The sequence below is a fragment of the Bos taurus genome, chromosome 2, assembly GCF_002263795.3.
Source record: "Bos taurus isolate L1 Dominette 01449 registration number 42190680 breed Hereford chromosome 2, ARS-UCD2.0, whole genome shotgun sequence".
Lineage (NCBI taxonomy): Eukaryota > Metazoa > Chordata > Mammalia > Artiodactyla > Bovidae > Bos > Bos taurus.
In genome coordinates this window covers 118607558-118633158 of record NC_037329.1, presented here as the reverse complement: position 1 = coordinate 118633158, position 25601 = coordinate 118607558, and the positions used below count along the sequence as shown (strand labels likewise).

The 25601-nt window shown below is 43.2% G+C and overlaps 1 protein-coding gene across 2 annotated transcripts in view; it reads right to left on the bottom strand.

The window, feature by feature from the left end:
* Positions 1 to 357: 357 nt before the first annotated feature.
* CAB39 (calcium binding protein 39) overlaps positions 358 to 25601 on the bottom strand; it is a 102414-nt gene continuing 77170 nt past the window's right edge. For both annotated transcript variants that reach the window (NM_001046087.2, XM_059893036.1), the window contains 5 exons: positions 22435 to 22603; positions 14591 to 14650; positions 10527 to 10592; positions 3773 to 3916; positions 358 to 2949 (listed from right to left, as the gene is read on the bottom strand). In NM_001046087.2, coding sequence (NP_001039552.1) covers positions 2761 to 2949; positions 3773 to 3916; positions 10527 to 10592; positions 14591 to 14650; positions 22435 to 22603 — 628 coding nt within the window. In that variant the 3' untranslated portion in view covers positions 358 to 2760. The remainder of the gene's footprint in view (positions 2950 to 3772; positions 3917 to 10526; positions 10593 to 14590; positions 14651 to 22434; positions 22604 to 25601) is intronic.

The following is a 25601-nucleotide window of genomic DNA, read 5'->3' as shown; positions in this document are numbered from 1 at the left end:
CACTCCGGTTACTTCTAAGGAGTCCTGCCGAGTGCTCAGTTTTATCTTAGTGTATTGATAATGAAGGGTCACAGAACCAGAGAGAGGATCTTCGGTCTGAGAAGTGAGGCGAGTAAAAGGCTTAATACTTAACTGTGAAAGGAAGGACCAGGGAGCTATATATGACCCAAGTGAAAACCACATTTTGGACACCAAAAATAGAACCTCAAATGGGGAAAAAAAGACTTTGAGGCTTGTGTATTAACTGTTCCCAGCTACAGTTGGTGACACAGTTCGTGCTAGTGTATCTCCTGACGGGGTTGTTAACAGTGATACAAACGCAACTATCTAAAGACATGTAAACTAAACAACTGACAATGTTGTTTCTCCAAAATTTTATTTTAATTTAAATTACAGGGCCAGCCAGATATTCTGATAAGAAATTTACTTTTCCTCAAGAGAAAGGAAATGCTTCCAAGGCATTGTTAACAACTGTATACATCTCCACCTTTTTTTTTTAAGGGTTAAAAATCACATTGAGTAACTGACTTATGTAAAATTAAACCTTTATAACACAAAAAGAAACCACTTCCAGTATAATAGTTTTGGTAACATGAATATATTAAATGATCAGAATTTCAAAAGCACTTTTTGAGTGTTTTCACATTTTGTTTAAAAACAACAAAAAACCCAAAGTCTTAACTATCCCCAGATTCTAATGCGAGAATAACACATCCGTGTTTTCTTTGACACGCTGCACGCCTCACTGTCTTCCACACAAAGGCTCTAGTGCTACAACAGCATCACCAGAGAGGAAGCTGCTGCTTCGAGTTCTAAGATCCAGCGTGGCAAAGAAACCTCTCTTCCATGTGGTGTAATGAATGCTTGCACCCTGAATCCAGACACCCAGCACTGGACCACGTGAATCAGAACGATGCATCACAGCCAACTCTGCCTTCCTAAACATCTTGGATAGTTTCACTTCAAGGAGTTTGGATTGCTTTCTTTAGTTCCAACAGAAAAAACATGGATTATTTTACATAGATTTTGGTAAAGACAGGCTCAGGAAAACCAATTATAAATGTAGACCACCATTTCAATTAAACAGAATAAAATACATCTGTATTTTCTGGGGCTTTTTTCCTAAATGGTGCTCCTGGAAGGAGATTTTAAAGCCTGCTGAAACATCAGCTGGGAGTCTCATTTTACTGGCTGATAAGTAATTCAATTAGTAAGAGAGGCTAGCAAAGAATAATTATATAAATTTCTTAATCAGCTACAGCCATGCTGAATTCGAACCGGCAAACTCTGATTTGTAAGTTGTTAGTTGTGATCGTCATGTCACTAAGATGGCCAGATACCATTCTAATAATTTTACATAGATATATTCTAGGAGACGTTGTTCTGCCGTGGCCACAGTAACAAAAAAGTGGTGCAAAATCAGTTACTTTATAAATACTGATAATTTGCAGCATTAAGGAACAGGACATTAAAAAAAATAAATTTCCCCGTAGGACACCTATGACTAGGAACTCTTCTTTTCCTAAGAGAAGCCAAAGTTTTAATTATTCAGTTTCACAACTATTGTACTGGATTACTTACTCTAAGAAAGAAAAGGTGCTCTAAAGAGGTCTCCCCCCACACAAAGAATCAGCATTAATTTAGCATAATCCATATCATTCGTAGATCTGGAGAACTCTTGACTCATTTTAAATGAGTAAGGCCAATATTATGCGGGAAAAAGTGTAGCTGAGTTCCAGGTCTGCATTGTAGTCTACTGATGGCACCCCATTAGACAACTGAATACAAAGGACTGGTTTACTTTGTTTTCTTTTAATGCTGTGATACTTAAATGTTAAATCAGCATTTTCAGGTGATCTGAAGTATTTCAATTACATATGAGCATTCATTTTTTGCAAAAACTCAATATTAGGTAATAGTTACATACTAATACAATAACATTCCTCTGCTGTACAAATTAAATCATTTAAAAGAAATGAGCATTCTAAGAATTATATACAAAAGAAACCTGTAAGCACTGTTGAAATGAAATGCGAGGTGTCGTTGCTAGCTCTACTGTTTTAAAATACCTTCAAAAAGTAAAATTAACAAATACCCTTCAACATATCCAGGTTTACAAGTCTCAAGAAAATCAAATGTCAAAAAATTCTAGAAAGCTGTGAAAAGCATATATACATTTTCCTTATGACCTTATGAAGCTTCACACTTTTGAGAAGTTGCTAAGTTTCAGTATCAATTTATTCGTGTGTCAACTTTATCCACTCAAGGAGCTCCCATCTCGGATACAGTTCCCCTAGGATTTAAAATAAAGCTCTGCACGATCTTCCATGAGTGAAGGCATACAATCTTACCCAGAATCCATGCTCAGATCTTTAACAAAGATAAACGCAAACAGGCAGGTTTACTCTGATCAGATCAATGCCCTCTTCCCCTAACACACACTATCATCTATGCATTTGCCTTCAAGGGACCTAGCCATGTTCAGAACTTCTACAGCGAACGGAGTCTTTAAATTCTGAAATGACACAAAGATCAAGAAAAAGTCCATGTGTGCTCTAGTGTGCAAGAAAGCAGCAGCTACGTTCTCCAACTTGGACTAAAAAAACAAACAAAAAAAAATCAAAAAAGGTAAAATGAAAACCGTTCACTTAACAGCAGATTAGCAGTAATGTTCCTCATGAATCGATAACAGTGCCTGATGCTGAATAGCTAACAGCAGACGCTGAACTTGGATTTAATATTTTCGATGTTTATTGGAAATCAGGCTTCTTGCTGAGCTGGTCTCTTCAAATCCCTGATCTGTTTGACTAAATACGTCTTCTCGTCATTGAACTGCTCATCCTCGGTCCTGTCATTCTGGAACTTGCTGAGGAACTCTATGAGCTTGGCTTGGTTCTTGAGGAGGATGTCAAGGATGGGCTGTGTCTTGTTGGGGTTGGCTACGAACACCTGCACAGGGAGAGATCAATGTCAACTACAGGACAGGGCGCGACACGGAGATGCTGCAGAGCACATGTGGCCACACCCACTGCTCCCCCGGGGCACGGGCTGAAGTCAGGATTACTCATTCGGGGTGTCTGCTTTGGAAGACCTTATTTTTACAATTAAAAAAGGAGGGAAGAAGTGCATGTTTAAGCACAAAAAGGACTGACATGTTCACTCATGCTCTGTAGTTTGTATTAAATACAGACTTTGATTTTAGAATAAAATGGGCAGAAGTTAGTTCTGGGCACAGGAAGTCAGAATGAATTTCAAGAACAAAAATCTCCATGGAAAGCATTAAGAAATGCATTACCCTTTACTTTGGGATTAGTAATCTTCCATGCCAAAGACCACCTGATGCGAAGAACTGACTCACTGGAAAAGACCCTGATGCTGGCAAAGACTGAAGGCGGGAGGAGAAGGGGACAACAGAAGATGAGATGGCTGGATGGTATCACTGACTCGATGGACATGAGTTTGAGCAAGCTCTGGGAGTCGGTGATGGACAGGGAAGCCTGATGTGCTGCACGGTCACAAAGAATCAGACACAACTGAGTGACTGAACTGAACTGATGCCAAAGATAGGTGACACTCCTCTACAAATCAACTTTTCTTATTCCCAAATACAAATGCCCTGTTTCTGGGTCCATTTTTGTTAAAATGTTGTACCACACAACTGTGAAAATGAACTGAATGGAACTGTGTCACTCAGATTACCAAAATGAAGCTAATAAAATAAGTAACTTGCAAATAAAATGGGATGAACAACTAGTGTTTATGGTTTTAGTACCTTAAAAACGTGGAAGGCCTCAAACTGGATGTTACGGCTTTTGTCTCGTAGAAGGTTCATCATTAATTTGAGGTTCTCAGGTTTACTGATGTATTTTGTCATAATCGTGAAGTTGTGTCTGTCTAGTAGCAATTCACCAAGAAGCTGAGAAAACAAACAATTTATCCGTTTATTCCACAATTATCACTTAAGATTTGAAATAAAATCAAAGTTTTAAAAACAGTTCATTAAATAATATTATTAAGCATAGAATATTAATAGGCAGGCACTCAAAAGATGGATGAACTGAATTATGACCTGAAAGCTAATGAACGGTTCCTGTTTGCTACTTGGACACCTCCTTTTTCTTCTGGGGTTTAAACCTATGGTGGGTCTTGACACTGCTCCCTGAAGAAAACCAAATTCAAGTCACATGTGGCTCAGAATCTGAGACTTATCAGGATCTATTCTTTAAATATGCATTTGTGTTATCTCAGTAAAAAGAAACCATCAAAGAAAGTGGTCAGAAGATAAGTTACTGGATAACTATAAACATTAATCTAATCACACTAGGACCACAGCCTTGTCTAACTCAATGAAACTAAGTCATGCCCGTGGGGCAACCCAAGACAGGCGGGTCATGGTGGAGAGATTTGACAGAATGTGGTCCACTGGAGAAGGGAATGGCAAACCACTTCAGTATTCTTGCCTTGGGAACCCCATGAACAGTATGAAAAGGCAAAATGATAGGATACTGAAAGAGAAACTCCTCAGGTCAGTAGGTGCTCAATATGCTACTGGAGATCAGTGGAGAAATAACTCCAGAAAGAATGAAGGGATGGAGCCAAAGCAAAAACAATACCCAGCTGTGGATGTGACTGGTCATAGAAGCCAGGTCCAATGCTGTAAAGAGCAATATTGCATAGGAACCTGGAATGTCAGGTCCATGAATCAAGGCAAATTGGAAGTGGTCAAACAAGAGATGGCAAGAGTGAATGTCGACATTCTAGGAATCAGCGAACTGAAATGGACTGGAATGGGTGAATTTAACTCAGATGACCATTATATCTACTACTGTGGGCAGGAATCCCTCAGAAGAAATGGAGTGGCCATCATGGTCAACAAAAGAGTCCGAAATGCAGTATTTGGATGCAATCTCAAAAATGACAGAATGATTTCTGTTCATTTCCAAGGCAAACCATTCAATATCACAGTAATCCAAGTCTATGCCCCAACCAGTAATGCTGAAGAAGCTGAAGTTGAACGGTTCTATGAAGACCTACAAAACCTTTTAGAACTAACACCCAGAAAAGATGTCCTTTTCATTATAGGGGACTGGAATGCAAAAGTAGGAAGTCAAGAAACACCTGGAGTAACAGGCAAATTTGGCCTTGGAATACGGAATGAAGCAGGGCAAAGACTAATAAGAGTTTTGCCAAGAAAATGCACTGGTCATAACACACACCCTCTTCCAACAACACAAGAGAAGACTCTATACATGGACGTCACCAGATGGTCAACACCAAAATCAGATTGATTATATTCTTTGCAGCCAAAGATGGAGAAGCTCTATACAGTCAGCAAAAACAAGACCAGGAGCTGACTGTGGCTCAGACCATGAACTCCTTATTGCCAAATTCAGACTTAAATTGAAGAAAGTAGAGAAAACCACTAGACCATTCAGGTATGACCTAAATCAAATCCCTGATGATTATACAGTGGCAGTGAGACATAGATTTAAGGGCCTAGATCTGATAGATAGAGTGCCTGATGAACTATGGAATGAGGTTCATGACATCGTACAGGAAACAGGGATCAAGACCATTCCCATAGAAAAGAAATGCGAAAAAGCAAAATGGCTGTCTGGGGAGGCCTTACAAATAGCTGTGAAAAGAAGAGAAGTGAAAAGCAAAGGAGAAAAGGAAAGATATAAACATCTGAATGCAGAGTTCCAAAGAATAGCAAGAGATATAAGAAAGCCTTCTTCAGCGATCAATGCAAAGAAATAGAGGAAAACAACAGAACGGGAAAGACTAGGGATCTCTTCAAGAAAATCAGAGATACCAAAGGAACATTTCATGCAAAGATGGGCTCGATAAAGGACAGAAATGGTATGGACCTAACAGAAGCAGAAGATATTAAGAAGAGGTGGCAAGAATACACAGAAGAACTGTACAAAAAAGAGCTTCACGACCCAGATAATCACGATGGTGTGATCACTCACCTAGAGCCAGACATCCTGGAATGTGAAGTCAAGTGGGCCTTAGGAAGCATCACTACGAACAAAGCTAGTGGAGGTGATGGAATTCCAGTTGAGCTATTTGAAATCCTGAAAGATGATGCTGTGAAAATGCTGCACTCAATATGCCAGCAAATTTGGAACTCAGCAGTGGCCACAGGACTGGAAAAGGTCAGTGTTCATTCCAATCCCAAAGAAAGGCAATGCCAAAGAATGCTCAAACTACCACACAATTGCACTCATCTCACATGCTAGTAAAGTAATGCTCAAAATTCTCCAAGCCAGGCTTCAGCAATATGTGAACCGTGAACTTCCTGATGTTCAAGCTGGTTTTAGAAAAGGCAGAGGAACCAGAGATCAAATTGCCAACATCCGCTGGATCATGGAAAAAGCAAGAGAGTTTCAGAAAAACATCTATTTCTGCTTTATTGACTATGCCAAAGCCTTTGACTGTGTGGATCACAATAAACTGTGGAAAATTGTGAAAGAGATGGGAATACCAGACCACCTGATCTGCCTCTTGAGAAATTTGCATGCAGGTCAGGAAGCAACAGTTAGAACTGGACATGGAAAAACAGACTGGTTCCAAATAGGAAAAGGAGTTCGTCAAGGCTGTATATTGTCACCCTGTTTATTTAACTTATATGCAGAGTACATCATGAGAAATGCTGGACTGGAAGAAACACAAGCTGGAATCAAGATTGCAGGGAGAAATATCAATAACCTCAGATATGCAGATGACAACACCCTTATGGCAGAAAGTGAAGAGGAACTCAAAAGCCTCTTGATGAAAGTGAAAGTGGAGAGTGAAAAAGTTGGCTTAATGCTCAACATTCAGAAAATGAAGATCATGGCATCCGGTCCTACCACTTCATGGGAAACAGATGGAGAAACAGTGGAAACAGTGTCAGACTTTACTTTTCTGGGCTCCAAAATCACTACAGATGGTGACTGCGGCCATGAAATTAAGACGCTTACTCCTTGGAAGGAAAGTTATGACCAACCTAGATAGCATATTCAAAAGCAGAGACATTACTTTGCCAACAAAGGTTCGTCTAGTCAAGGCTATGGTATTTCCTGTGGTCATGTATGGATGTGAGAGTTGGACTGTGAAGAAGGCTGAGAGCCAAAGAATTGATGCTTTTGAACTGTGGTGTTGGAGAAGACTCTTGAGAGTCCCTTGGACTGCAAGGAGATCCAACCAGTCCATTCTGAAGGAGATCAGCCCTGGGATTTCTTGGGAAGGAATGATGCTAAAGCTGAAACTCCAGTACTTTGGCCACCTCATGGGAAGAGTTGACTCATTGGAAAAGACTCTGATGCTGGGAGGGATTGGGGGCAGGAGGAGAAGGGGACGACAGAGGATGAGATGGCTGGATGGTATCACCGACTCTATGGACGTGAGTCTGAGTGAACCTGGGAGTTGGTGATGGACAGGGAGGCCTGGCATGCTGCGATTCATGGGGTCGCAGAGAGTTGGACACGACTGAGTGACTGAACTGAACTGAACTGACTGATACACGCCAAACATCATTTTATCTTATCTGATTCAAAAAACTTTATAAAAACAAGTACTTTTCTGGTCCTTCTTAAGCAAGGTATCCTGAAGATATTCTAAGCTTCTCTTAGTGACACCATAATATCACTAATGATGTTAATTAAGCTAAAAAAAAAAAAAAAAAAATCTGTCGCTTCAGTTAAGTCTGTGCTTACTGAGTTCTATGGAGTTGATTATACCACATCAGCTCTGAATTTTAGAATCAAACCTGCTTTTTCTAGATTTCTTTTTCTGAAACTAGCGGTCACCTCTTCATGTTGTCATGGTGCCAACTTCCAGTCAAGGACTAGTGTGCAGGTGGTGTGGCCTGCGTGGGGGCAGGAGCCAGAGGCACAACAGAGTGGCATCCAGCCTGGCTCCTGTCACCAGCCTGCCTGGGTTCAAATCCTGGCATTTTGCTCCTTGGGAGCACTATATCCTTGAGCATATTATTTAACTTCTCTGTGCTTCAGTTTCATCATCTGCACAAGGGAGCGGATGCTGGCGCCTGTATCTTACGACAGTGCAGTGCGAAATAACAGCATGAACACCTGCAAAGCACAGTGGACCTGAGTCCAACAGAGACATGGAGTGAGGTCCAAGGGGAGGAAAACGCATGGCCAGAGCTACCTTGCCATGGTTCACCTGCTTTTGTTAATTCCTTTCTGGGTTCCTGGCTATGTTCTACATACCTGAAGACTCCAGATAACTGATCTCTAGATAAATAACATATCAGTAAATCAAAAATAACCTGATGTGCAGGAAAACAAATCTGTTTAGGATTTATAAAGAATTTAGAGGAAGAATTCAAGAGCTCAGACAGGTTTCACACTAATCCGAATCACAAAATCTACAACTTTCAAAGTAAGAAGCCCAGTATTTACTTTCAGAGGCTCAGAAGTTAGCATGAAGTGAGTACAGATTTACTCACAGTGTTCATTTTCTGTCACACAAACCAGAGATACTGAAAATGGCTCATTTCAGCTTGATTATCTAGGGGAGGGTAACCAGTAATTTAAAATATTTCTTTGGATGTAAAAATTTAGAAATGTCAGGACAATCTTATTAAAAATAAAACCCTGGCAGTCCAGTGGTTAGGGCTCCACACTCTCACTGCTGAGGGCCAGGGTTCAATTGTTGGTCGGGGCACTAAGATTCCATAAGCCACACAGCGTGGCCAAAAAACCCCCTGAAATCTGGTACAGGGAATTCAAGTTTAAATAAATAAATTAATTTAATTATTATTAAAATTAAATAAATTTAAATAAATCCAAATTTAAATAAACGCCAATGTGGCTGCAAAAAAAGGGAGTACAAATTAAAAATCATGTTTAGAGTACCACTGGTCCTCAAAATTTCTCCATGTGTTCAGGAGAAACTGCAGGCATGAAAGGCTGGCTTCATATCCATTACTAAGGTCTTACAAGTGGCAGTCATAATCTTCCTTTCATGTTGGTAATTCTTAAGTGTTAGAAGGTCTTGAAAGCCTTTCTCCTATCTAAGCAGCCCAAGAATTCAGCATTTGGTCCAAGTCTTCTGATTTGCCAATTAAGAACCCCCTCCCTCCCCCCAGGAGGTATCAGTCCTGGAAGCTAGTATGCAAGGAAAACCTCTCTAGCCTCCTTGGCCTCAGAAAATACTGAGTGCATCCAACGGCGGGAAGAGGCCCTTGGATACAGAGAGGTTCCTGGCAGAGGGCTGCTTCTCCTCGAGGCTCTCAGGGGAGCCCGCACTAGGTCACAATGACACACAGGGAGGAGCAATGCCTTAAACAGCCACCAGGTGTACCACATCCACCCTGAAAACGAACGGACTGTCCCTATCAGCTACCACAACCACCGGCGATTGCCCGGCCAGCACACCTGCACACGGAGAGCAGGTTAAGGATCCCTGGCACTGGACCAAAGGATGCCTGGGAGGCCAGGCTCCACCTGACGAGCACTGTAGCGGTGACACATTTCTCATGGCCTTACGGAAAACGAAGGACCTAGTCAGGGGAAAGGAATCTTTTGGGAATGTTCCTAATGTCCTTTAGTCAATTTCCACAGAAAGACAAGGTGTAAAAGAGTGAAATCCCCATAGGAGCAGCAGTAGGCGGAATGGATTGTCTTGATTAAAATGAACTCAGATATCTCTGAGGGGAAGCGCTCTGGGCAGAGTAGAATTTAAAGTGGACCAGACAAAAAACACAAATGGAATTGCAAATTTCCGCCCACAAATCCTTTGTGATTCCGTCTGTAACTCCAGTCAGGACCACTTCCTGACAGAAGGAAGGGGCATACATTTATTAAATACAGTGAGAATTTTCTAGAGTAGGGGTTAACAAACGATCTGTAAAGAGCAAGACAGGAAACACTAAAGTCTTTGCTACCCGTAAAGTGTCTGAGGCAACCACTCAAATCTGCTGTTGTAGCCAAAACAGCCACAGACAATACATAAATGAACAAGTGCATCTGCGTTCAGACAGAATTTTATTTACAAAAACAGGCAGTGGGCTGGATATGGCTCATGGGCTGTCGCTTGCCAGCCCCTATTCTAGAGTTTTAAGTCTTTAAGTTTCAAATGGAACTGTCCACATCCTTTTTTGACACAAAGCAGCCAAAGCCCTCTGGTTCCCCAGGTCACTGCTGGCAGCCGTCCCTCCCCTCACACAGCAAGCCTGGGACCCTCTGGGCAGAATCCCAGGAGCACAACACCTGTGGTGCCTTCAACTCCGTGACAACGATTCTAAGTTTTAAAAATAAGGCTCTAAAACCTAAAGAACTTCCTCACTTGGAGATTAGATCCTCTTCAAAATTCTGCATATTCTATTTTGGTATCTTTAACACATAAGGAGGTGAGTTGGGGTGGGTGCCCTGGGTGAACCACTGCTGAGCCCTGCTCCTTTCCACAAAAATCTCGACCAGGGACACACGCATGTTTCCTACAAAGGTCTGGGACCCATACACGTTTCCAACAAGGGGTGGAGAGAAATGAGCAACTTAGATGATCTGTCATACCTTGAGTGACTGTCTTTTTGTCACATAATTTTCTGAATGAAGTAACTTCTCATATTCACTGAAGAACTAAAAGACAAGAAAACACACATCAGAGGATTTTCTTAAGAGCAGTAGAAAACATTGAAAAGCTTGAGCATACACTTTAATGGCACAGAGGCCAATCTCAGCCCAAGCTCTGCTCCTCCTGTCCGTTTCACACTCATCCTCGAGTGATATCCGCTGGTTACTGTCATGAAAAGGCTCCTGGGCTGGCCCCCTTGCGGCTCCAGAGAAGCGTGCACAGAGCTTCTCTCTCTTCTGTCACCCACACTTCATATGCACACAACTTAAATCCCTTCCCCACCTCCCCATCCCACTGTTTTCTCACTGTTCTCATTTCCTTGTGTTGAATTAGAAAATTCACATTTTTTTTTTTTTTACAACTCAACTAGTCCAAAGCACAACCACAAAGAGAAAAGTTATCTATTCTTTCAAAGCAAGAAAATAATTAAGAATAGAAGAGAGAGAAATTCAGCACTGTTGGGTAGGAAGGTGTCCCACAAATGGTAGGACTTGAGCTCAACTTTAATAATGAGAGAGATTTTGTTTAGATATGGGGAGAAGGGATACTCTTCGGGATAAAAACAGAACACAAGACTGAAGACCTGGAAAATGCAAAATGATACAGACTGCAGAGCTGACGAGGATCCACTAGATTTACAAACGGGCTGGGCTCACTGACAAGAACTGTGTCCCTGGAAGGGTAAGGAGCAGAAGCAGAGGACAGTAGGGAGGTGGGGCACAGTCAGGAGGGACACACAGGGACAGGGCCCCCCTCCCCAAAGTTCAGAGGAGTGGGCCAGTTAGCTTTCTGTTTGTTTGAACTATGGACAGGCTTCTGAAGTTGCAAAATGCTGCAGTACTAGTGTGACACTGCCGGGTGTCAGTGCATTACTGAGACTTGTCCCTGGCTGTGGCGGGCAGCTGAGGATGCCTGCTGTGTATTCTGTCCACGCTCAGACTTCTGCCTTTGCTTTATGATGGGCCCTCATCCGCCATTCATTTGTGGTTTAGAGCAGGGATTGGCAAACTCTAGCTCCTGGGCTACATCCAACCCATTGTGTGTTTTTATACACGTTTTACTGGAACACAGCCGTGCTCATTCGTGTACTGTAAATAAATTCATTTATGAATTGTTTATGGCTGCCTTTGCGGTAGAACTGACAGGAAAGTTGACCAAGAATGCATGGCCATGAAGCCTCAAATATTTGCTCTCTGGCTGGCCCCTTACAGAAGAGGTTTTAGCGCTAACCCAGAACCACCCCTGCATCCATTCTTTTATCTCTAGGCAGAGGTGGGATCGCCCTCTATGTAGTATGCAAGGGAGTTAGACTTCTGTCTTCAGAGGTGGCTGTTACCCCTTCCTTCTCCTCAAATGATCATCAAGTCATGATGGAAAACAGTTGGATCCGCCTTTGATCAGTAACACAGGAACACCTCAAGTTCTTGACAGAATATGCAAGTTAAGATTTTCTGCTGCGTAATTTTTAGGGTAAGCTTAGTTGCAGGAGATTATCCTGAAGGAGAACTGCCTGGTTAGATCTCAGCCCCGGGTCAGCAGTAAAGGACTAGGACAGACAAAGGACTGGCATTGTCTGGGCTTCTCAGAGATTTGCTCTCCGTGAGCTGCACTTCAGTTCAGCATTTTTTTCACTGCAGAGTCACCCTTGGGGATGGCGTCAACTCCATGACGCTGCAACTCAACTCCTATCTAAGAACGCCAATGGGAGAAATGTGCTTCAGGCCCCAGTGCTAGAAAAGGCTGTTTCTTTTAAACAAGCTTCACAGACACTGTGATCTTTTAATGGTTTTGTTTCCCTCTATGTTTTGATTATTAGAAAGCTCAGAACCAAAGTGTACAGACTTTAGAGCATGTGTTTTTGTGTAATAACTCCATGTTCTGCCTAAATGGCTTGTATCTCCCCTTTTCTTCTCCTCTCCCAGATCTGACTGCACTGTATACATACATACATACATACATATTTACATATATATTTCAGTTAGCTGCTGCACATATGTTTTCTAAAATCCTGATAACCAATGTCACCCATTAATAACACAGGAAAATATTTTATTGCAAAATTAAAGTGACATCATTGCCTATAGTAAGTTTCTTGGAAATATCGTTGGTAGGTTTTAAATTAAGACACTTGTATGCTTAATTATAAAAACCTTTGAGATCATGTTCTAATAAAAACAATTTGTTAATGCTTATTAAATGCTTACTGTGTTCCAGGCACTGTGCCTTGCACTCGGCATACACATTCTTACCTAATCCTCACAGCAACCTAGTAGTAACAAGAAGGTGCTGTTATGAGCCTTCTCTCAGAGCTGAGGATCCTAAAGGTACAGAGGGTCAGGGAAGCACATGGTGAAGCTGAGACTTGAAGCCAACTGCACACAGTGTGGTGCTGAAGCCCACGCTTCTGACTCTGCCACAGGCGGGGACAAAACGTGCTTCTGACTAAAACCAGCAAACACATGGAAAAAACACCCTACATCCCAGTGCTGCTGCTGCTAAGTCACTTCAGTCATGTCTGACTCTGTGCGACCCCGTAGATGGCAGCCCACCAGGCTCCCCCATTCCTGGGAATCTCCAGACAAGAACACTGGAGTGGGTTGCCATTTCCTTCTCCAATGCATGAAAGTGAAAAGTGGAAGTGAAGTCGTCAGTCGTGTCCGACTCTTAGTGACCCCATGGACTGCAGCCTACCAGGCTCCTGTGTCCATGGGATTCTCCAGGCAAGAGTACTGGAGTGGGGTGCCAGTGCCTTCTCCAACATCGCAGTGCACACGAGCAAAAATAAAAATAAATGACCACTGATGCTTATGTCATCAATGAGGCTATTTCTGAGGGAATTACTATGGACTCTGCACTGTGTTATGATGTTACTGCTAGTGGGAGGGAAAGATGGGAACAGGAACATGGAAGAACTAGAAAGCATAAGCTCTGCCTCCAAGAATCTTCTAATTTAGCTGAACAGCACAGGGAATTTCCTGGTGGTCCAGTGGCTGGGACTCCACACTTTCACTGTCGAGGGCACAGATTCAATCCCTGGTCGGGGAACTAGGATCCCATAGGCTGTGACATAGCCAAACTGCCCTCCCACCCCTGAAAAGAAAAGCTAGTTGAACAGTGAGTAATGAAGTATTAACAAAACCTGGGATTTTAGAAATTCAAATAACTAGTGGAAGAATGAAAAACTAAGCCAAATTTTAGAGGAGAGATAGAAATTTTAAATGGACTGTGATCATGGTAACTTCTCCAGGAGCACCTATACGGTTTTGGACAGCGCCAAAATTAAACTAGTGCGGCACAGAGAAGTGCTCGTGGGCATCGTAGGGAGCAGAGGGGACACGTGGGAGAGAAGGAGTGACCCTGCTGTCATAATGATCAAGGGCAACCAGGTCATCAGAGTGCCCAGACCTGCTCACAAACCTCTGTGGGTTCTATCACCAGGAAGTCTAACATCAACTCCAGCTGGAGGGGGCCTTATGGCTGAACTAACCAATGTCCTACTTTACAAATAAGTACTGACTCCTGAGTCTTCAGAATTAAGGCCTCGGCCTTGGCCACAGGAGCCAGCAGCAGAATGGGGACACTGCTCATCCACCTGCTGTGTCCTCTAGGCTAGGCCTCTGCTCACCCACGGCCACAGAGTCCCTGTCTCTCTCTTCGTAAGCAGCTGGGATGTGAGCAATGGACGGGAAGTATAGGGAAAGAAAAGAAGCCACATAGTAATTTTCTCTTTATCTTAACTATGTATTATCATTCAGCAGCAAAGTGCTTTATTTTCCTCTTCTAAAGCAAGAAAAGATGCAAAGGGGAGTGTGTCATCAGAAAGAAAATTCTGCTTCTGACCAAGTAACGCTCTCTATCTCGGCTTTCATAGAGAAATGATTACAGCACCAATTAAAAACATATTTCCAAAATAAATCTTCTGGTACAAAATCTAATTAAAAGCTTTCATTCTGGTAACAAAACTTACAGTGTGCTATTTTAAAATAGAATTTCACATACTTACTCTATCATAATGTTGTTCCAAAAATTCCGCACTGAGCAATTTATGTCTTGTAAGTAAATCCTAGAAAAAGAAAACATACTTTTTACAGTTGCTGGTATTCAAGTTCTTTTAGAAAAGAGAATCTTAAAATTCCGCACCATTTTACCTGATAAAAACAGCTGTCAAAAAGTACTACACTTAAAAATATTTGAGCATGAATTGTATTGAAAATGTTGATTCTATGTAAGAGCAAATAAAAATCATCAATAATTTGAAATTGTGAAAGTAATGGTTATGATTGTCGCAGGTCTAATAGCTCTTAGATGGAAAAATTAAAAAGCAAATTTATAAGGTAATGGACATAAAAACTCAAAGAAAGGGAATCAAGAACCGAAATGAAATAAAAGTAAACAGTTGTGATAAAATGCCAAACAGCATACTGCTCCTGGTAGAGAAAGAAGAAATATCTTTTATTAGAAAAAGTACAGGAGGTTTCATTTTTTCCTCCTTAACTCAGTTACATTCAGTTTCATCTTGAATACTACCTTTTTTCAGAGGTAAGGTCTCTTTTAAAAGCCCCATCATAAACATTAGCTCCAAAGCAAGCAGACTTACGCTGCAAACATACAGAACCGAAAGTTATGAATAGTAGAGTCCAATTCTGCATCCCTGTGAAACAGAGCTTACGCCTGACCCCATGGATGTCCCTGGAAATTACTCAGGGTCATTCATTCAGAAAACATCTCCTATGTGCTAGATAAAGGTCTAGGTCCTGGGGCTACAAAGACAAAAAGAGGTGGTCCCTACCTTCAAGGACCTAGAGGTCAGCAGTGAACTAGCCACGGACTCACCAGGTGGGAGGAGAATGGAGACAGGCGACAGCAGAACAGCCCACTCATCTTCAGGGAACTCAGGAGCACAGTTCCTTTAGAGCTGCTGACCCGAGAGGTCATGTCAATAATCCCTTCTCTGAACCAACTTTCCTTCACTTGTTTTCTCTGCTGTTTAGGTTACAATGACTAGTGTTTCCTGAAGTATGTCCTGAGAAATGCCCTAAGGAATGTTTCATGGTCAACAAAGGAGGAAAGGGCTGCAGATTTGGTTCCCTCATGGAAACGAACCCCTCAGGTCTCAGGGGGTTTTGGAGGGAGTTCTTCTGATGCCTGCTCGTTAGCATCCTGCCCTGAAAAGTCCTGCTCTGCACGGGCTTGCCCCTGGCCCAGTTACTTCCTACCTTCAGACCTTGACACACATATCGCCTCCCTGGGGAACCCTTCTTGACTGGTCACCGGCACCAAAGCATGGTCACGGTTATGACCTGACATCTGTGGGATTATGCTCTTAACATCTCTCTCATGGTAGGCTATGCTATGCTAAGTCACTTCAGTCGTGTCCGACTCTGTGTGACCCCATAGACGGCAGCCCACCAGGCTCCCCTGGCCCTGGGATTCTCCAGGCAAGAACACTGGAGTGGGTTGCCATTTCCTTCGTGAAAGTGAAGTCGCTCAGTGGTGTCCAACTCTTAGCGACCCCATGGACTGCAGCCTACCAAGCTCCTCCGTCCATGGCATTTTCCAGGCAAGAGTCAGGGTAGGCTATAAATTCTATAAACACAAGCTCATGTCTATTTTTACTGATCTCTGAATTCCCAGCACCTATGCAGTAACCAGCACATAGTAAGAGCTTAATATTTAATAAATAAATGAATGAACCAACAGAATTCAGGAACATGTTTGGAAACACACCACAGTAAGCAATCTTTGAAGAACGTTTTTAGGCTTCTAACCCCACCCCAAAGATTTACAGGTGTTCAAACTGCTGGATAGGGTATGCATCCTATGCCCATGGAAGATCTACCCGATTTTCCCCAAGTGTCCTTTGGGGATTAAGCAGGCAAAATGAGAAAACCTGGAGTCGGACTAACTTCAAGAATCTGGAAAGAAATATGGGGAAGGAGGAGATGGCAGGGCTAGAAGAATTTATATTATCTTAATATATTTATATTGTCCCATAGGGTCATATGTGAAGGAGAGAGGAACATGAGAACTTTAAGGGAATATATCAAGAATGCTTGTTAAATAGTGTCCTGCCTCTAACATGCTACTCTCAATGTAAAGTGCTACGTCTATAACATGTGATCTATGACAGCTCTCCCCTGAGTTAGGACCTCAAGGGCAGGGGTTTGTCTGGGCAGATCACTGCTAAACCAGAGTTCCCTGGTGGTCAAGTGGTTAGGACTTCATGTTTCTACTGCAGGGGGCCCTGGTTTGATCCCTCCCTGGTCAAGGAGCTAAGATCCTGCAAGCCTTGCAGCATGCCTCCCGCAACCCCCACAAAAATCTCCTGAAAACAAACGAAAAAGATCACTGCTGATCCCCAGAACCTAAAGAACAGCGCCCAACATGAGCAAGCAGTCAAGAGACTTGTGGAATGAACAACGAATAAGCAAATTTAAAGACTGCTGTGTCTGGATTCATGCAAGACTGAGTGTCTCATTTACTCTGTGGCTAAGTCTTTCTGGAGGCCACTCTGAGCAAGTACAGGGCTGAGAACCAAGAGCTCACTGCTCTGTCACGATCTGACCAAAGAGAAAGGAGGCGTCTCAGAGGCAATGGCTCTCAACTGGGGTTGGATTCTTGGGTACAGGGAGGTAGAAAGTATTTCTCTGAAAAGCAAAGATCCTAAACATGCTATACAAGTGTTTTTCTTTTTGGTCTGAGTAAGGTGACTGTTTATCCTGAAGGCTGTATTTCCAGTAGGAGCAAGAGGCTCACAGTTGGGCCACACACAGCAAGGGGGAATGTCCAGTACGCCCTCATCAGAGATTCTACCTGTTACCATTCAGTTTAGACAGACCAGGAGGCTCAGGAAACCACTGCCAACCTAGGGATCACATCTCCGGGGCCTTGGGGGAGGAGAGAGACTGGAAAGGGGTTGCTGAGACTGCTCAAGCAGGAGCCTGACCCCAGTGCATTGGCGGAGGGAAGTCCTTCCTAATAAAGGCCAGACCAGGGCCTGGAGCAGACAGTAGAACACCAGCAGGGAAGGAGTAATTCTTGAGAGCCGGCACAGAGGAAAAAGGCTATACTAAGCTGGGAAAAGAGGTGGGGACTCGGGCAGAGCGTCTCTCTCCTGAGAGACGGGAAAAAACCCTACCCTCGGGACTAGAGCCAAGAGCTCAGCGAGCTCAAACCAGGCTGTGGGCTGTGTGAGGGGATGAGGCGGGGAGAGCACAGAAACCAACAGACTAGAAAACAAAGGGAAGCGGTCATGTAGTCGAAATCTGGTGAGCGACTGGCAAAGCTGACAGGGTGCACGTGGTCCCAGATCAGCAGAGTGGTTGGGTCTGCCAGCAGGGGACACAAAGAGCATGAGGTCTGACTTCCCAACCTATCTAAATTCCCATATGGCCAAGCCCTGGCATGACCCAGAGACAGGTCAGGGGTCATCTCCCAAGTCCAGCAGATGGAGCAGCCAACTTTCAGGGTGGACTGAATTAAAAAGATTCCCACAAGTTACGTGAGTTTTGGTCCCAAACATCATGTGACAAAGATGGCCCTGGAATCCCTGAAGAAATGCTACTAACCCAGGGGGCTCATTTTCAGAGAGCCTCGGCAAGCCGTCTGGCCCAATGTTGTACTTGATGATTGTCTATGTCCGAAGACAAGAGACTCAATTCTTCCAACTGTGTGGTTCACCTTTGGAGCTCCAAAAGTTAGAAAGTTCCTCTTGTGATAGAGTTAAAACCTAAACCCAGGCTACTTCCAGAAAACTGTCAAGAATCACAGAACTAGGTGGAATCCATTTTCTTGAGGATCCACTTTAAATACAAGCCGTGCTCTCTTGGCAAGTCCCTGTCGAGTCTTCTCTTCTCCAGGCTAAATTTGTCCAGTTCCTTTAAGGACACCTCGAATGACAGGTTCTGAGCCCCCTCGCCATCTGTTGTCTCTGAAAGTCATCTCTCTGTCGGTGTGCCCTGAAAAGCACAGCACCTGGGGCACGTGTGTGCTGTTGCTGCCTCATAAGCTTACAGTGGGACGAGACCTTCAGCAGGCTCCTGAAGTCACACGTTATGTAGTCACAGGTAGCTTTGGGGCAGCAGCATCATTCTGTTTAATTTTACTGGACTTACACAGAATTTTGTTTACTCAGGGTCAGCTCTCCAGTCAGACTGCCTGGGTTCAAATTCTGGCTTCCCCATTTAGTGTCTGACTTCATTCAACATTTTTCTAGGTTTCCATTTCCTCATGTGTAAAGAAGATAATAATAATACTTCCTTCACAGCGTAGTTTGAATATGATATGAAGTTACCTACATTTTAGTAATTATTACACTGTGTAATGACTACATTTAGTATTATTTCCTATTATTATGCCTTATTCTCACATCTCTTATTTACAAAGCTGGGTCCTCAAGTGGAAGACCTCAGTTTTTGAGGGTTTTTTAATCCTTAAATTTTTTTTTAATTGGAGGATAATTGCTTTATAGTGTTGTGTTGAAGACCTCAGTTTATCTGTATTTAACTTCAGCCTGTTATATATTCTGGCCTCTCTGGATCTTTATGAAGCCTTATTTCAGGATCTCTGCGATCTGCTTTCTATTCCTTTGTGGCATATATTTGTTGTCACCTTTTATCTGAGTCTTTAATAACAATCTTCGGCTGTGCTAAGTGAAGACAAATCCACTAAAAATTTCTCTCCAGGATGGTGGCAATCCATTTTCTGGCACCTTATGGATATGGTGTTCAATTAATTATGAATTGCTAACCTGAAACTCCATCCAGCTCCTAGTTTTTCATTGTTTTACAGGTCTGTTAAAACAGACCTGTACAATCATTCAACATCTAATATATAAAGGAATAATTCTAATAGCTACTGTTCTCTGTGCATAGACTATGTGAGGACATAATAACCTGAACATACTCATATTGTCACCTACATTCTGACAGATGGAAAGACAGGTTAAATCAGTCTCAGAGCAGAGAACTGAATCCAGGCAGCCATGCCCTTCGCCCCCTGATCTACACGTGTCCATGAGATTAGTACGACTGAACTTACTCTTAGTGAATCCATGCTGGCTGTGGGTACACAGTTTCCTTTCCAAAATGCTCAGAAATCATCTCTTTAGCAGTAATATTTTCTAGAACCTTACACAGGTATAATATCAAGCTCCAAGCTCCACCAGCCTCTCTGGGGAGTCTACCTTCTTTTACTCTGGAAAATGGGAAATATATTTGTTGACCTTCTGATACCCCTCCCTGTCTTCTTCATTCCTCTTAAAAAAAAAAAAAAATCACGAACAAATATTTGACCACTGATTTACTGTCTCAGTATCCCATTCATTCAAGCTCTGAACCATAGACATATTTCAAGCAGGTAGTTTTAATTTCCCTTTAAGACCCAGCAGCTGTACCTCCTCGTCCAGGGTTACGGATAAGCTGCATTTATTTGAAAGGTTTTGTGTGTGGAGTGCATTTTCTGGGAAGGTAGCTCTGGTCATTCTCAAAGGAGAGCATGAACCAAGGATCTATTTTTTCCATTATAAAACATGTCCTCTGCCAAGAGGCCACCAGCAAACGGGAAGAGGAGCAACCTCCTTCCCTTATCAGCACCTCTGGCGTGGAGGTCAGACCAGCCCTGCCTTGACCACACTTCTTAAAGAAGGTTCGGGAGGGAGCTTCAGTCTGTTTGACAGGCCTGTGCCTCTCCTGAAACACTCTTAATTCTGGGCCCTACTTCCTTTTGCCTCTTGGCGGGCTCTCCCCCTTCTATCGGGAGTAGCTGAGACACAGGAGCCAAACCCATTCCTCACTGCTCTAGCACCCTCTCCTCTAGAGCTCATCCTTAGAATCCTACCAGGTTTTTAAAGTTTCCCTTCTTCAGGTAGAGAACACCTGCCTGACTCTGCTCAGTCTCTCCATCTCTGGCGACCAGGACCCAGCAGGGTGCTGAGACGGAATCACCAGCAAGGCCAATCAGACCGTCAGAGACTGGGACTCACGTTTCTGGCAGAGTTAGCGTGCCTCTCACCTCAGCTGTGCCGTCTGTGCTAGGGGCATGTCCCTCATACCCTCTTGGTCAGGCGGTCCCGCTGAACTCTCCCAGCCCGCTGCTGCTCCTCTCCTCTGCCCTGGTCCTCCTCCTCCCAGGGTCCTGTGCTCAGGCTTCCAGCTTGCTTCCGACCCAGGAGCATCCCTTCCTGACACCTGGTGCTGCTACACCTCCCTCGTAACAGGTCTGCTGCTTCTGAAGGGGAGCCCCTTTCCACCAGTACGTCCTAATCACGAGTGCAGTGATACCTAAGATGCCATGTTTGTCACTCCCGCTATAATCTCAACGTCATTTCGTTTTGCTTTGTACATTGTGTGTGTGCTCAGTCGCTCAACTGTGTCCGACTTTTTGCAACCCCATGGACTGCAGCCTGCCAGGCTCCTCTGTCCATGGGATTTTACAGGTAAGAATACTGGAGTGCCCTTTCTTTCTCCAGGGGATCTTCCCGACCCAGGGATCGAACAGGCGTCTCCTGCATTGGCAGGTGGATTGTTTACCAGTAAACCAACTGGGAAACCCTTGCTTTGTACATTAACATATAAATAACTGAGGTTGTACCTAAGGTTTCTGACATCTTGAATAATCCCTAGGCACCTTTCACATAATTATTACCTTATTCTCATTCAATGTGAAATCCCAGGCTTCCAGGCTTTCGCCCTATTTTAAGGGTGTTCATTCTACTGAAGGAACACATTTTATTCAAAGACCAAGGCATGTGCTCATCGTCTAAATGGGTCTTTACACATAAAACTGAACCTTTACAATAATAGTGGCCATTTCTCACTGTAACAGTGTTTATGGTTTGCAAGCACAGTAGTGTATGTTAGATTATTAAATTCTGAATATATTGAAATTGCACTTCTAAACACTCACTTATGAGGTCAGACATTTTATATAAGGGAATGTTAACATAACACAGAGGATGAGATAGTTAGATGACATCACTGACTCAATGGACATGAGTCTGCGCAAACCCGGGAGATAGAGAAGGGTGGGAAGCCTGGTGTGCTGCAGTTCATCGGGTCACAAAGAGCTGGACACGACTTAGCGACTGAACAACAACAACAACAGCATATAAAGGCTTGCTCTCACTGTAAAAAGCACTAATAAACATTACTGCTTTATTCACATACCTTAAACGGCACAGAACCTTGCAATTCAAAACAAAATGTGCATGCTGTACACTGATGCCATATCATGTGTCTTTAATTTATACAAACACACAACAGAGGAGTAAGGCAGGCAGGGGGGGAGGGACACTGCTGGTGATTCCGCAACCCCTGCACCCTGGGTTTAGTAAACAGCTCTGGCCTGAGCATGAGACGGGAGAGAGCAGCTCATTGTGCCCTTGGGCCTGTTCACAACAGGGTGATCTGTCCCGAAGGTGGTTCTACTATTTAAAGATATGTGTATTCCAAACTGATACGGCCCTGAACGGAAGCCAACTACTCTGTCTGCTGCTTTACCAAGGAAACTGCTGCACTATGTTCCCACACAGGAGACAAATCTGATTTTCACATACACTGTACATCTACATACTGTGTTTGATGGGGAATTTAACAGAAAAGTGTACCTTTGACCATACAGGACTTATGCCTTTTAGACAGACTTGAGAGTCTTAACTTTTCCAACCTATTAGAGCTGTGACTCTACTGCACACACCTGAGTCACAAACACACGTGTAAAATACGTGTTCTGTCTTCCCACTAGAGGGCAGCCGTGTGTAGCTTTGGACGGTACAGAACGTTTAGGAAAGAACAGCACACCTGTTAATCTCACTTGTACATATATTTAGAATTCTACAGTTTTTGTTACCTTGAATGTGGCAAATGCATCTGAAGCTATGTCAAATGTTGACATTTCGACATATCTGAAGAAATCATAAAACTGTTCCGACCACAAAATGATTTTTGCAAGTGGTTCATGTCTGATGCATTCTCTTAACATTATTCCACAATTTAGGGCTATTTCTGGAGATTCATACCTGCAAAAAGAAAAGACAAATATGACTGCTTTCCCCCCATCACTGTTCTTTTCAAACTCCCAAAAGTTCCAGTTTTTAGAACAGGAAGTTTCAGACATGTTCTAACTAAGTGGCAGAGAAGCTTACAAGGTGCATCTCTCTCAGCAGAGTACGTGCTCAGAGGGGTGAGTCTGGCGGGCACACATGCGTCAGTGGCTGGTGACCGCTTCAACGTCAAGAAAAGCGACAGCCTTGCCAGTGAGTATGTGGAAACAGCTCATTCCTCCAGTTAAAAGACCTGAAGGGAGGTGTTCAGGGTCACACCTCCAAAGAGGTGCTCTCACCTGAGGTGCTCTCAACACTTCAGAAAAACCAAAACTTTCAGAAAAACCAAACACTGAATCAAAAAACAATAGAAATGTTAAGTTTCCTAAATTCACAGTATCTAAATGGGTCTATCAAATTATATAGCATTTACACTTCATTGTTTCAATTTAATACTCAAAATAGTACTTTCAAGACTGTTGGCAACACATAAACGCTGGAGCCGAAAGCCTGGTCTTGGGGATATCACCAAGCACCTTGTCGTGGGGCCTGAGGGCTCTCAAGTGGACACAGGGGTAGATGGAGCTCCACACAGACTTCTACTCCATCTCAAGGTCGCTCGCCTCTTCCTTCCCCATGATCAGAAAGAGAACCTCGTTCTCCTCTCAACACGGCAGCCTTCTCCATTCTGATGTGCACCAAACCTCTAGGACTGGACTCTGTCTGCCATCTGCTCACACATGTCACCTCGTCACTCCACTTCCTCTCACACTTGCACACTCAGGCTGAATCTCCTTCCCCACTCACAGCCGCCTTTAGCTTCCTGCCACTGAATCCAAAGACCTCGTGGCTAAAAAAAATGATCTTCTAACACAAATTCTGCTTTTAATTTCTGGACAATGCAGACCTCTGCATCTCTTTCTTTACAAAATGAAAGCAAGACCCCCAGTTCTCCTTTCTACCTCCTCTGTTCTTATTTCTTTCCTGGCTGAAGTCTTTCTTCCATTGCTGTGACCCCTAAGACCTCACAGTTCCCACCATGGCTCCTAAACTGCCCCAGCCCAGATCCATCCTGAACTGTAGTGAAGTATTTTCTGTTGCTTTTGGACAATTCCATAAACTTGATGTGTCTAATACAGCATCACTATTTTGCTTCAGATATCCGGGTCTAAAACAGGTCTTACAGAACTTTCTTTGATAACAGATATGTTCTCTATCTTTGCCGCTACTGAGCACTTGACATTTGGCTACTATGACTGAGGGACTGAATTTTAAATGTCATTTAAATTTAAAATAAATAATTACATGCTGTTAGTAAGAACGGTATTGAACAGTGCAGATCTGAACATTGCCCTCTTTGTCTACTCCCAGTCTTCCCATCTTCAGCGTCATCACTCCTTTCTAATGCTCCTCTGCAATATTTCAGTTTTATTTTCTTGTATCCAGTGCTGCATGAAATCATGCCTGGTCGCCTGAGTGCCGCTAAGCAGTATCTTTGTTCAAACTGTGTCTTAACAAATCTATCCGACACACTAGTGTATCAGTGAAAGTGAAGTGGCTCCGTTGTGTCTGACTCTTAGCGACCCCAAGGACTGCAGCCTGCCAGGCTCCAAGTGCATCAGTAGCCTTTTCCAATTCAGGAGCTTGAAATGATTCTTCCTGCTAATTAAGCGACTCACATCTGGGCTTCCCCACATCACAGCAACACCTCTGGTGCACCACCACCTCCACTATGCTGTAAAACCTTCCGATGCCCTCCCTACTGTTGCTGGTCACTGTGTTCATGCCTGCCCCTGTTCTTACTCTCTTTTTTCTGCCCATGCAAATCTGAAACGATCCGGAACCTCAATCCTAAGTCCATCTCTGTTATCAAGCCTTGCCTTATTGACTAACCCCACATTTCACCCCTCGATACCCTCTGGGAGTGCTGTCTGGTAGGACACCCTCAACACCACCAAAACCACATTCCTTTGTGTCGCTGGTGGCACGGCAGCTAGAACGGTGACAGGCTCTGAGGTGACTAAAACGTCTGCTCACAAAATGGCCGACCACACAGCTTCCTCCCTGCTGCTCTGAACCAGGCAGGAGACTGGAAAGACACGGGTAAGACAATTTGGTACAACAAGTCGGGCAGGTTTTGATGGCAGTTTGTCAAGCTGGCCTTAAATGATTAAACCATAAACCACTGAGTACAAGGCAAACAGTTACGCTGTACAACCTGTTAGCACTAGGCAGGAGAGCGCATTAACATTTAAATCGCCAGTGAAAAAACGACTGCCTCCAAATGCAGGCCGACACAAGTAACACGGTGTTTTCCAAAGGCACACTAACACCGGCAGCGTCACTTCTCAAAGTATTCTAACAATTCTACAAGTATTCTAACATCAGAATACTTGTAGCCTGAGTGGATAATCACACTGTGTTGAAACAGTCTGAACTAATTAATAAACAAGTGCAGAAAAATTTGTTTCTTCTTTTTTTTTCCTTTTTGGCTGTGCTGCATGGTTTTCATTAGTTCCCTGACCAGGGACTGAACATGGGCCTCAGCAGAAAGAGCTGAGTTCTAACCACTGGAACTTCAGGGAATTTCTGGGGAAAAAAAAAAAAAACAAACAGAAAAATCACAGGGCCCTGGAAGAAATGCCTGTTTCTAGGTCTGAGGAAGAAACCCATACAAAATGAGCACTGCATGTCTTGTGCCAGACAGCAAGGAAGCTATCAAAGACTAAGGGGGTCTTGCCAAGAGGACACAGGAGCCAGTTTGAAGGAGTGCCCAAGACGGGGCAATCTGGACATAAAAACATGGTCATAATGACTGAAAGGGTTTGAGACATATTAAACATATTTTAAAATATGATTAAAACTTCAGGTTTAAAAAAAAAAAACTTCAGCTTTGATGCTTAAATGCATCATGATGCTTAAAACAATAACATACTCATTGCTCACTTAAGAAAGTGGCTAGGGCATCAACTGA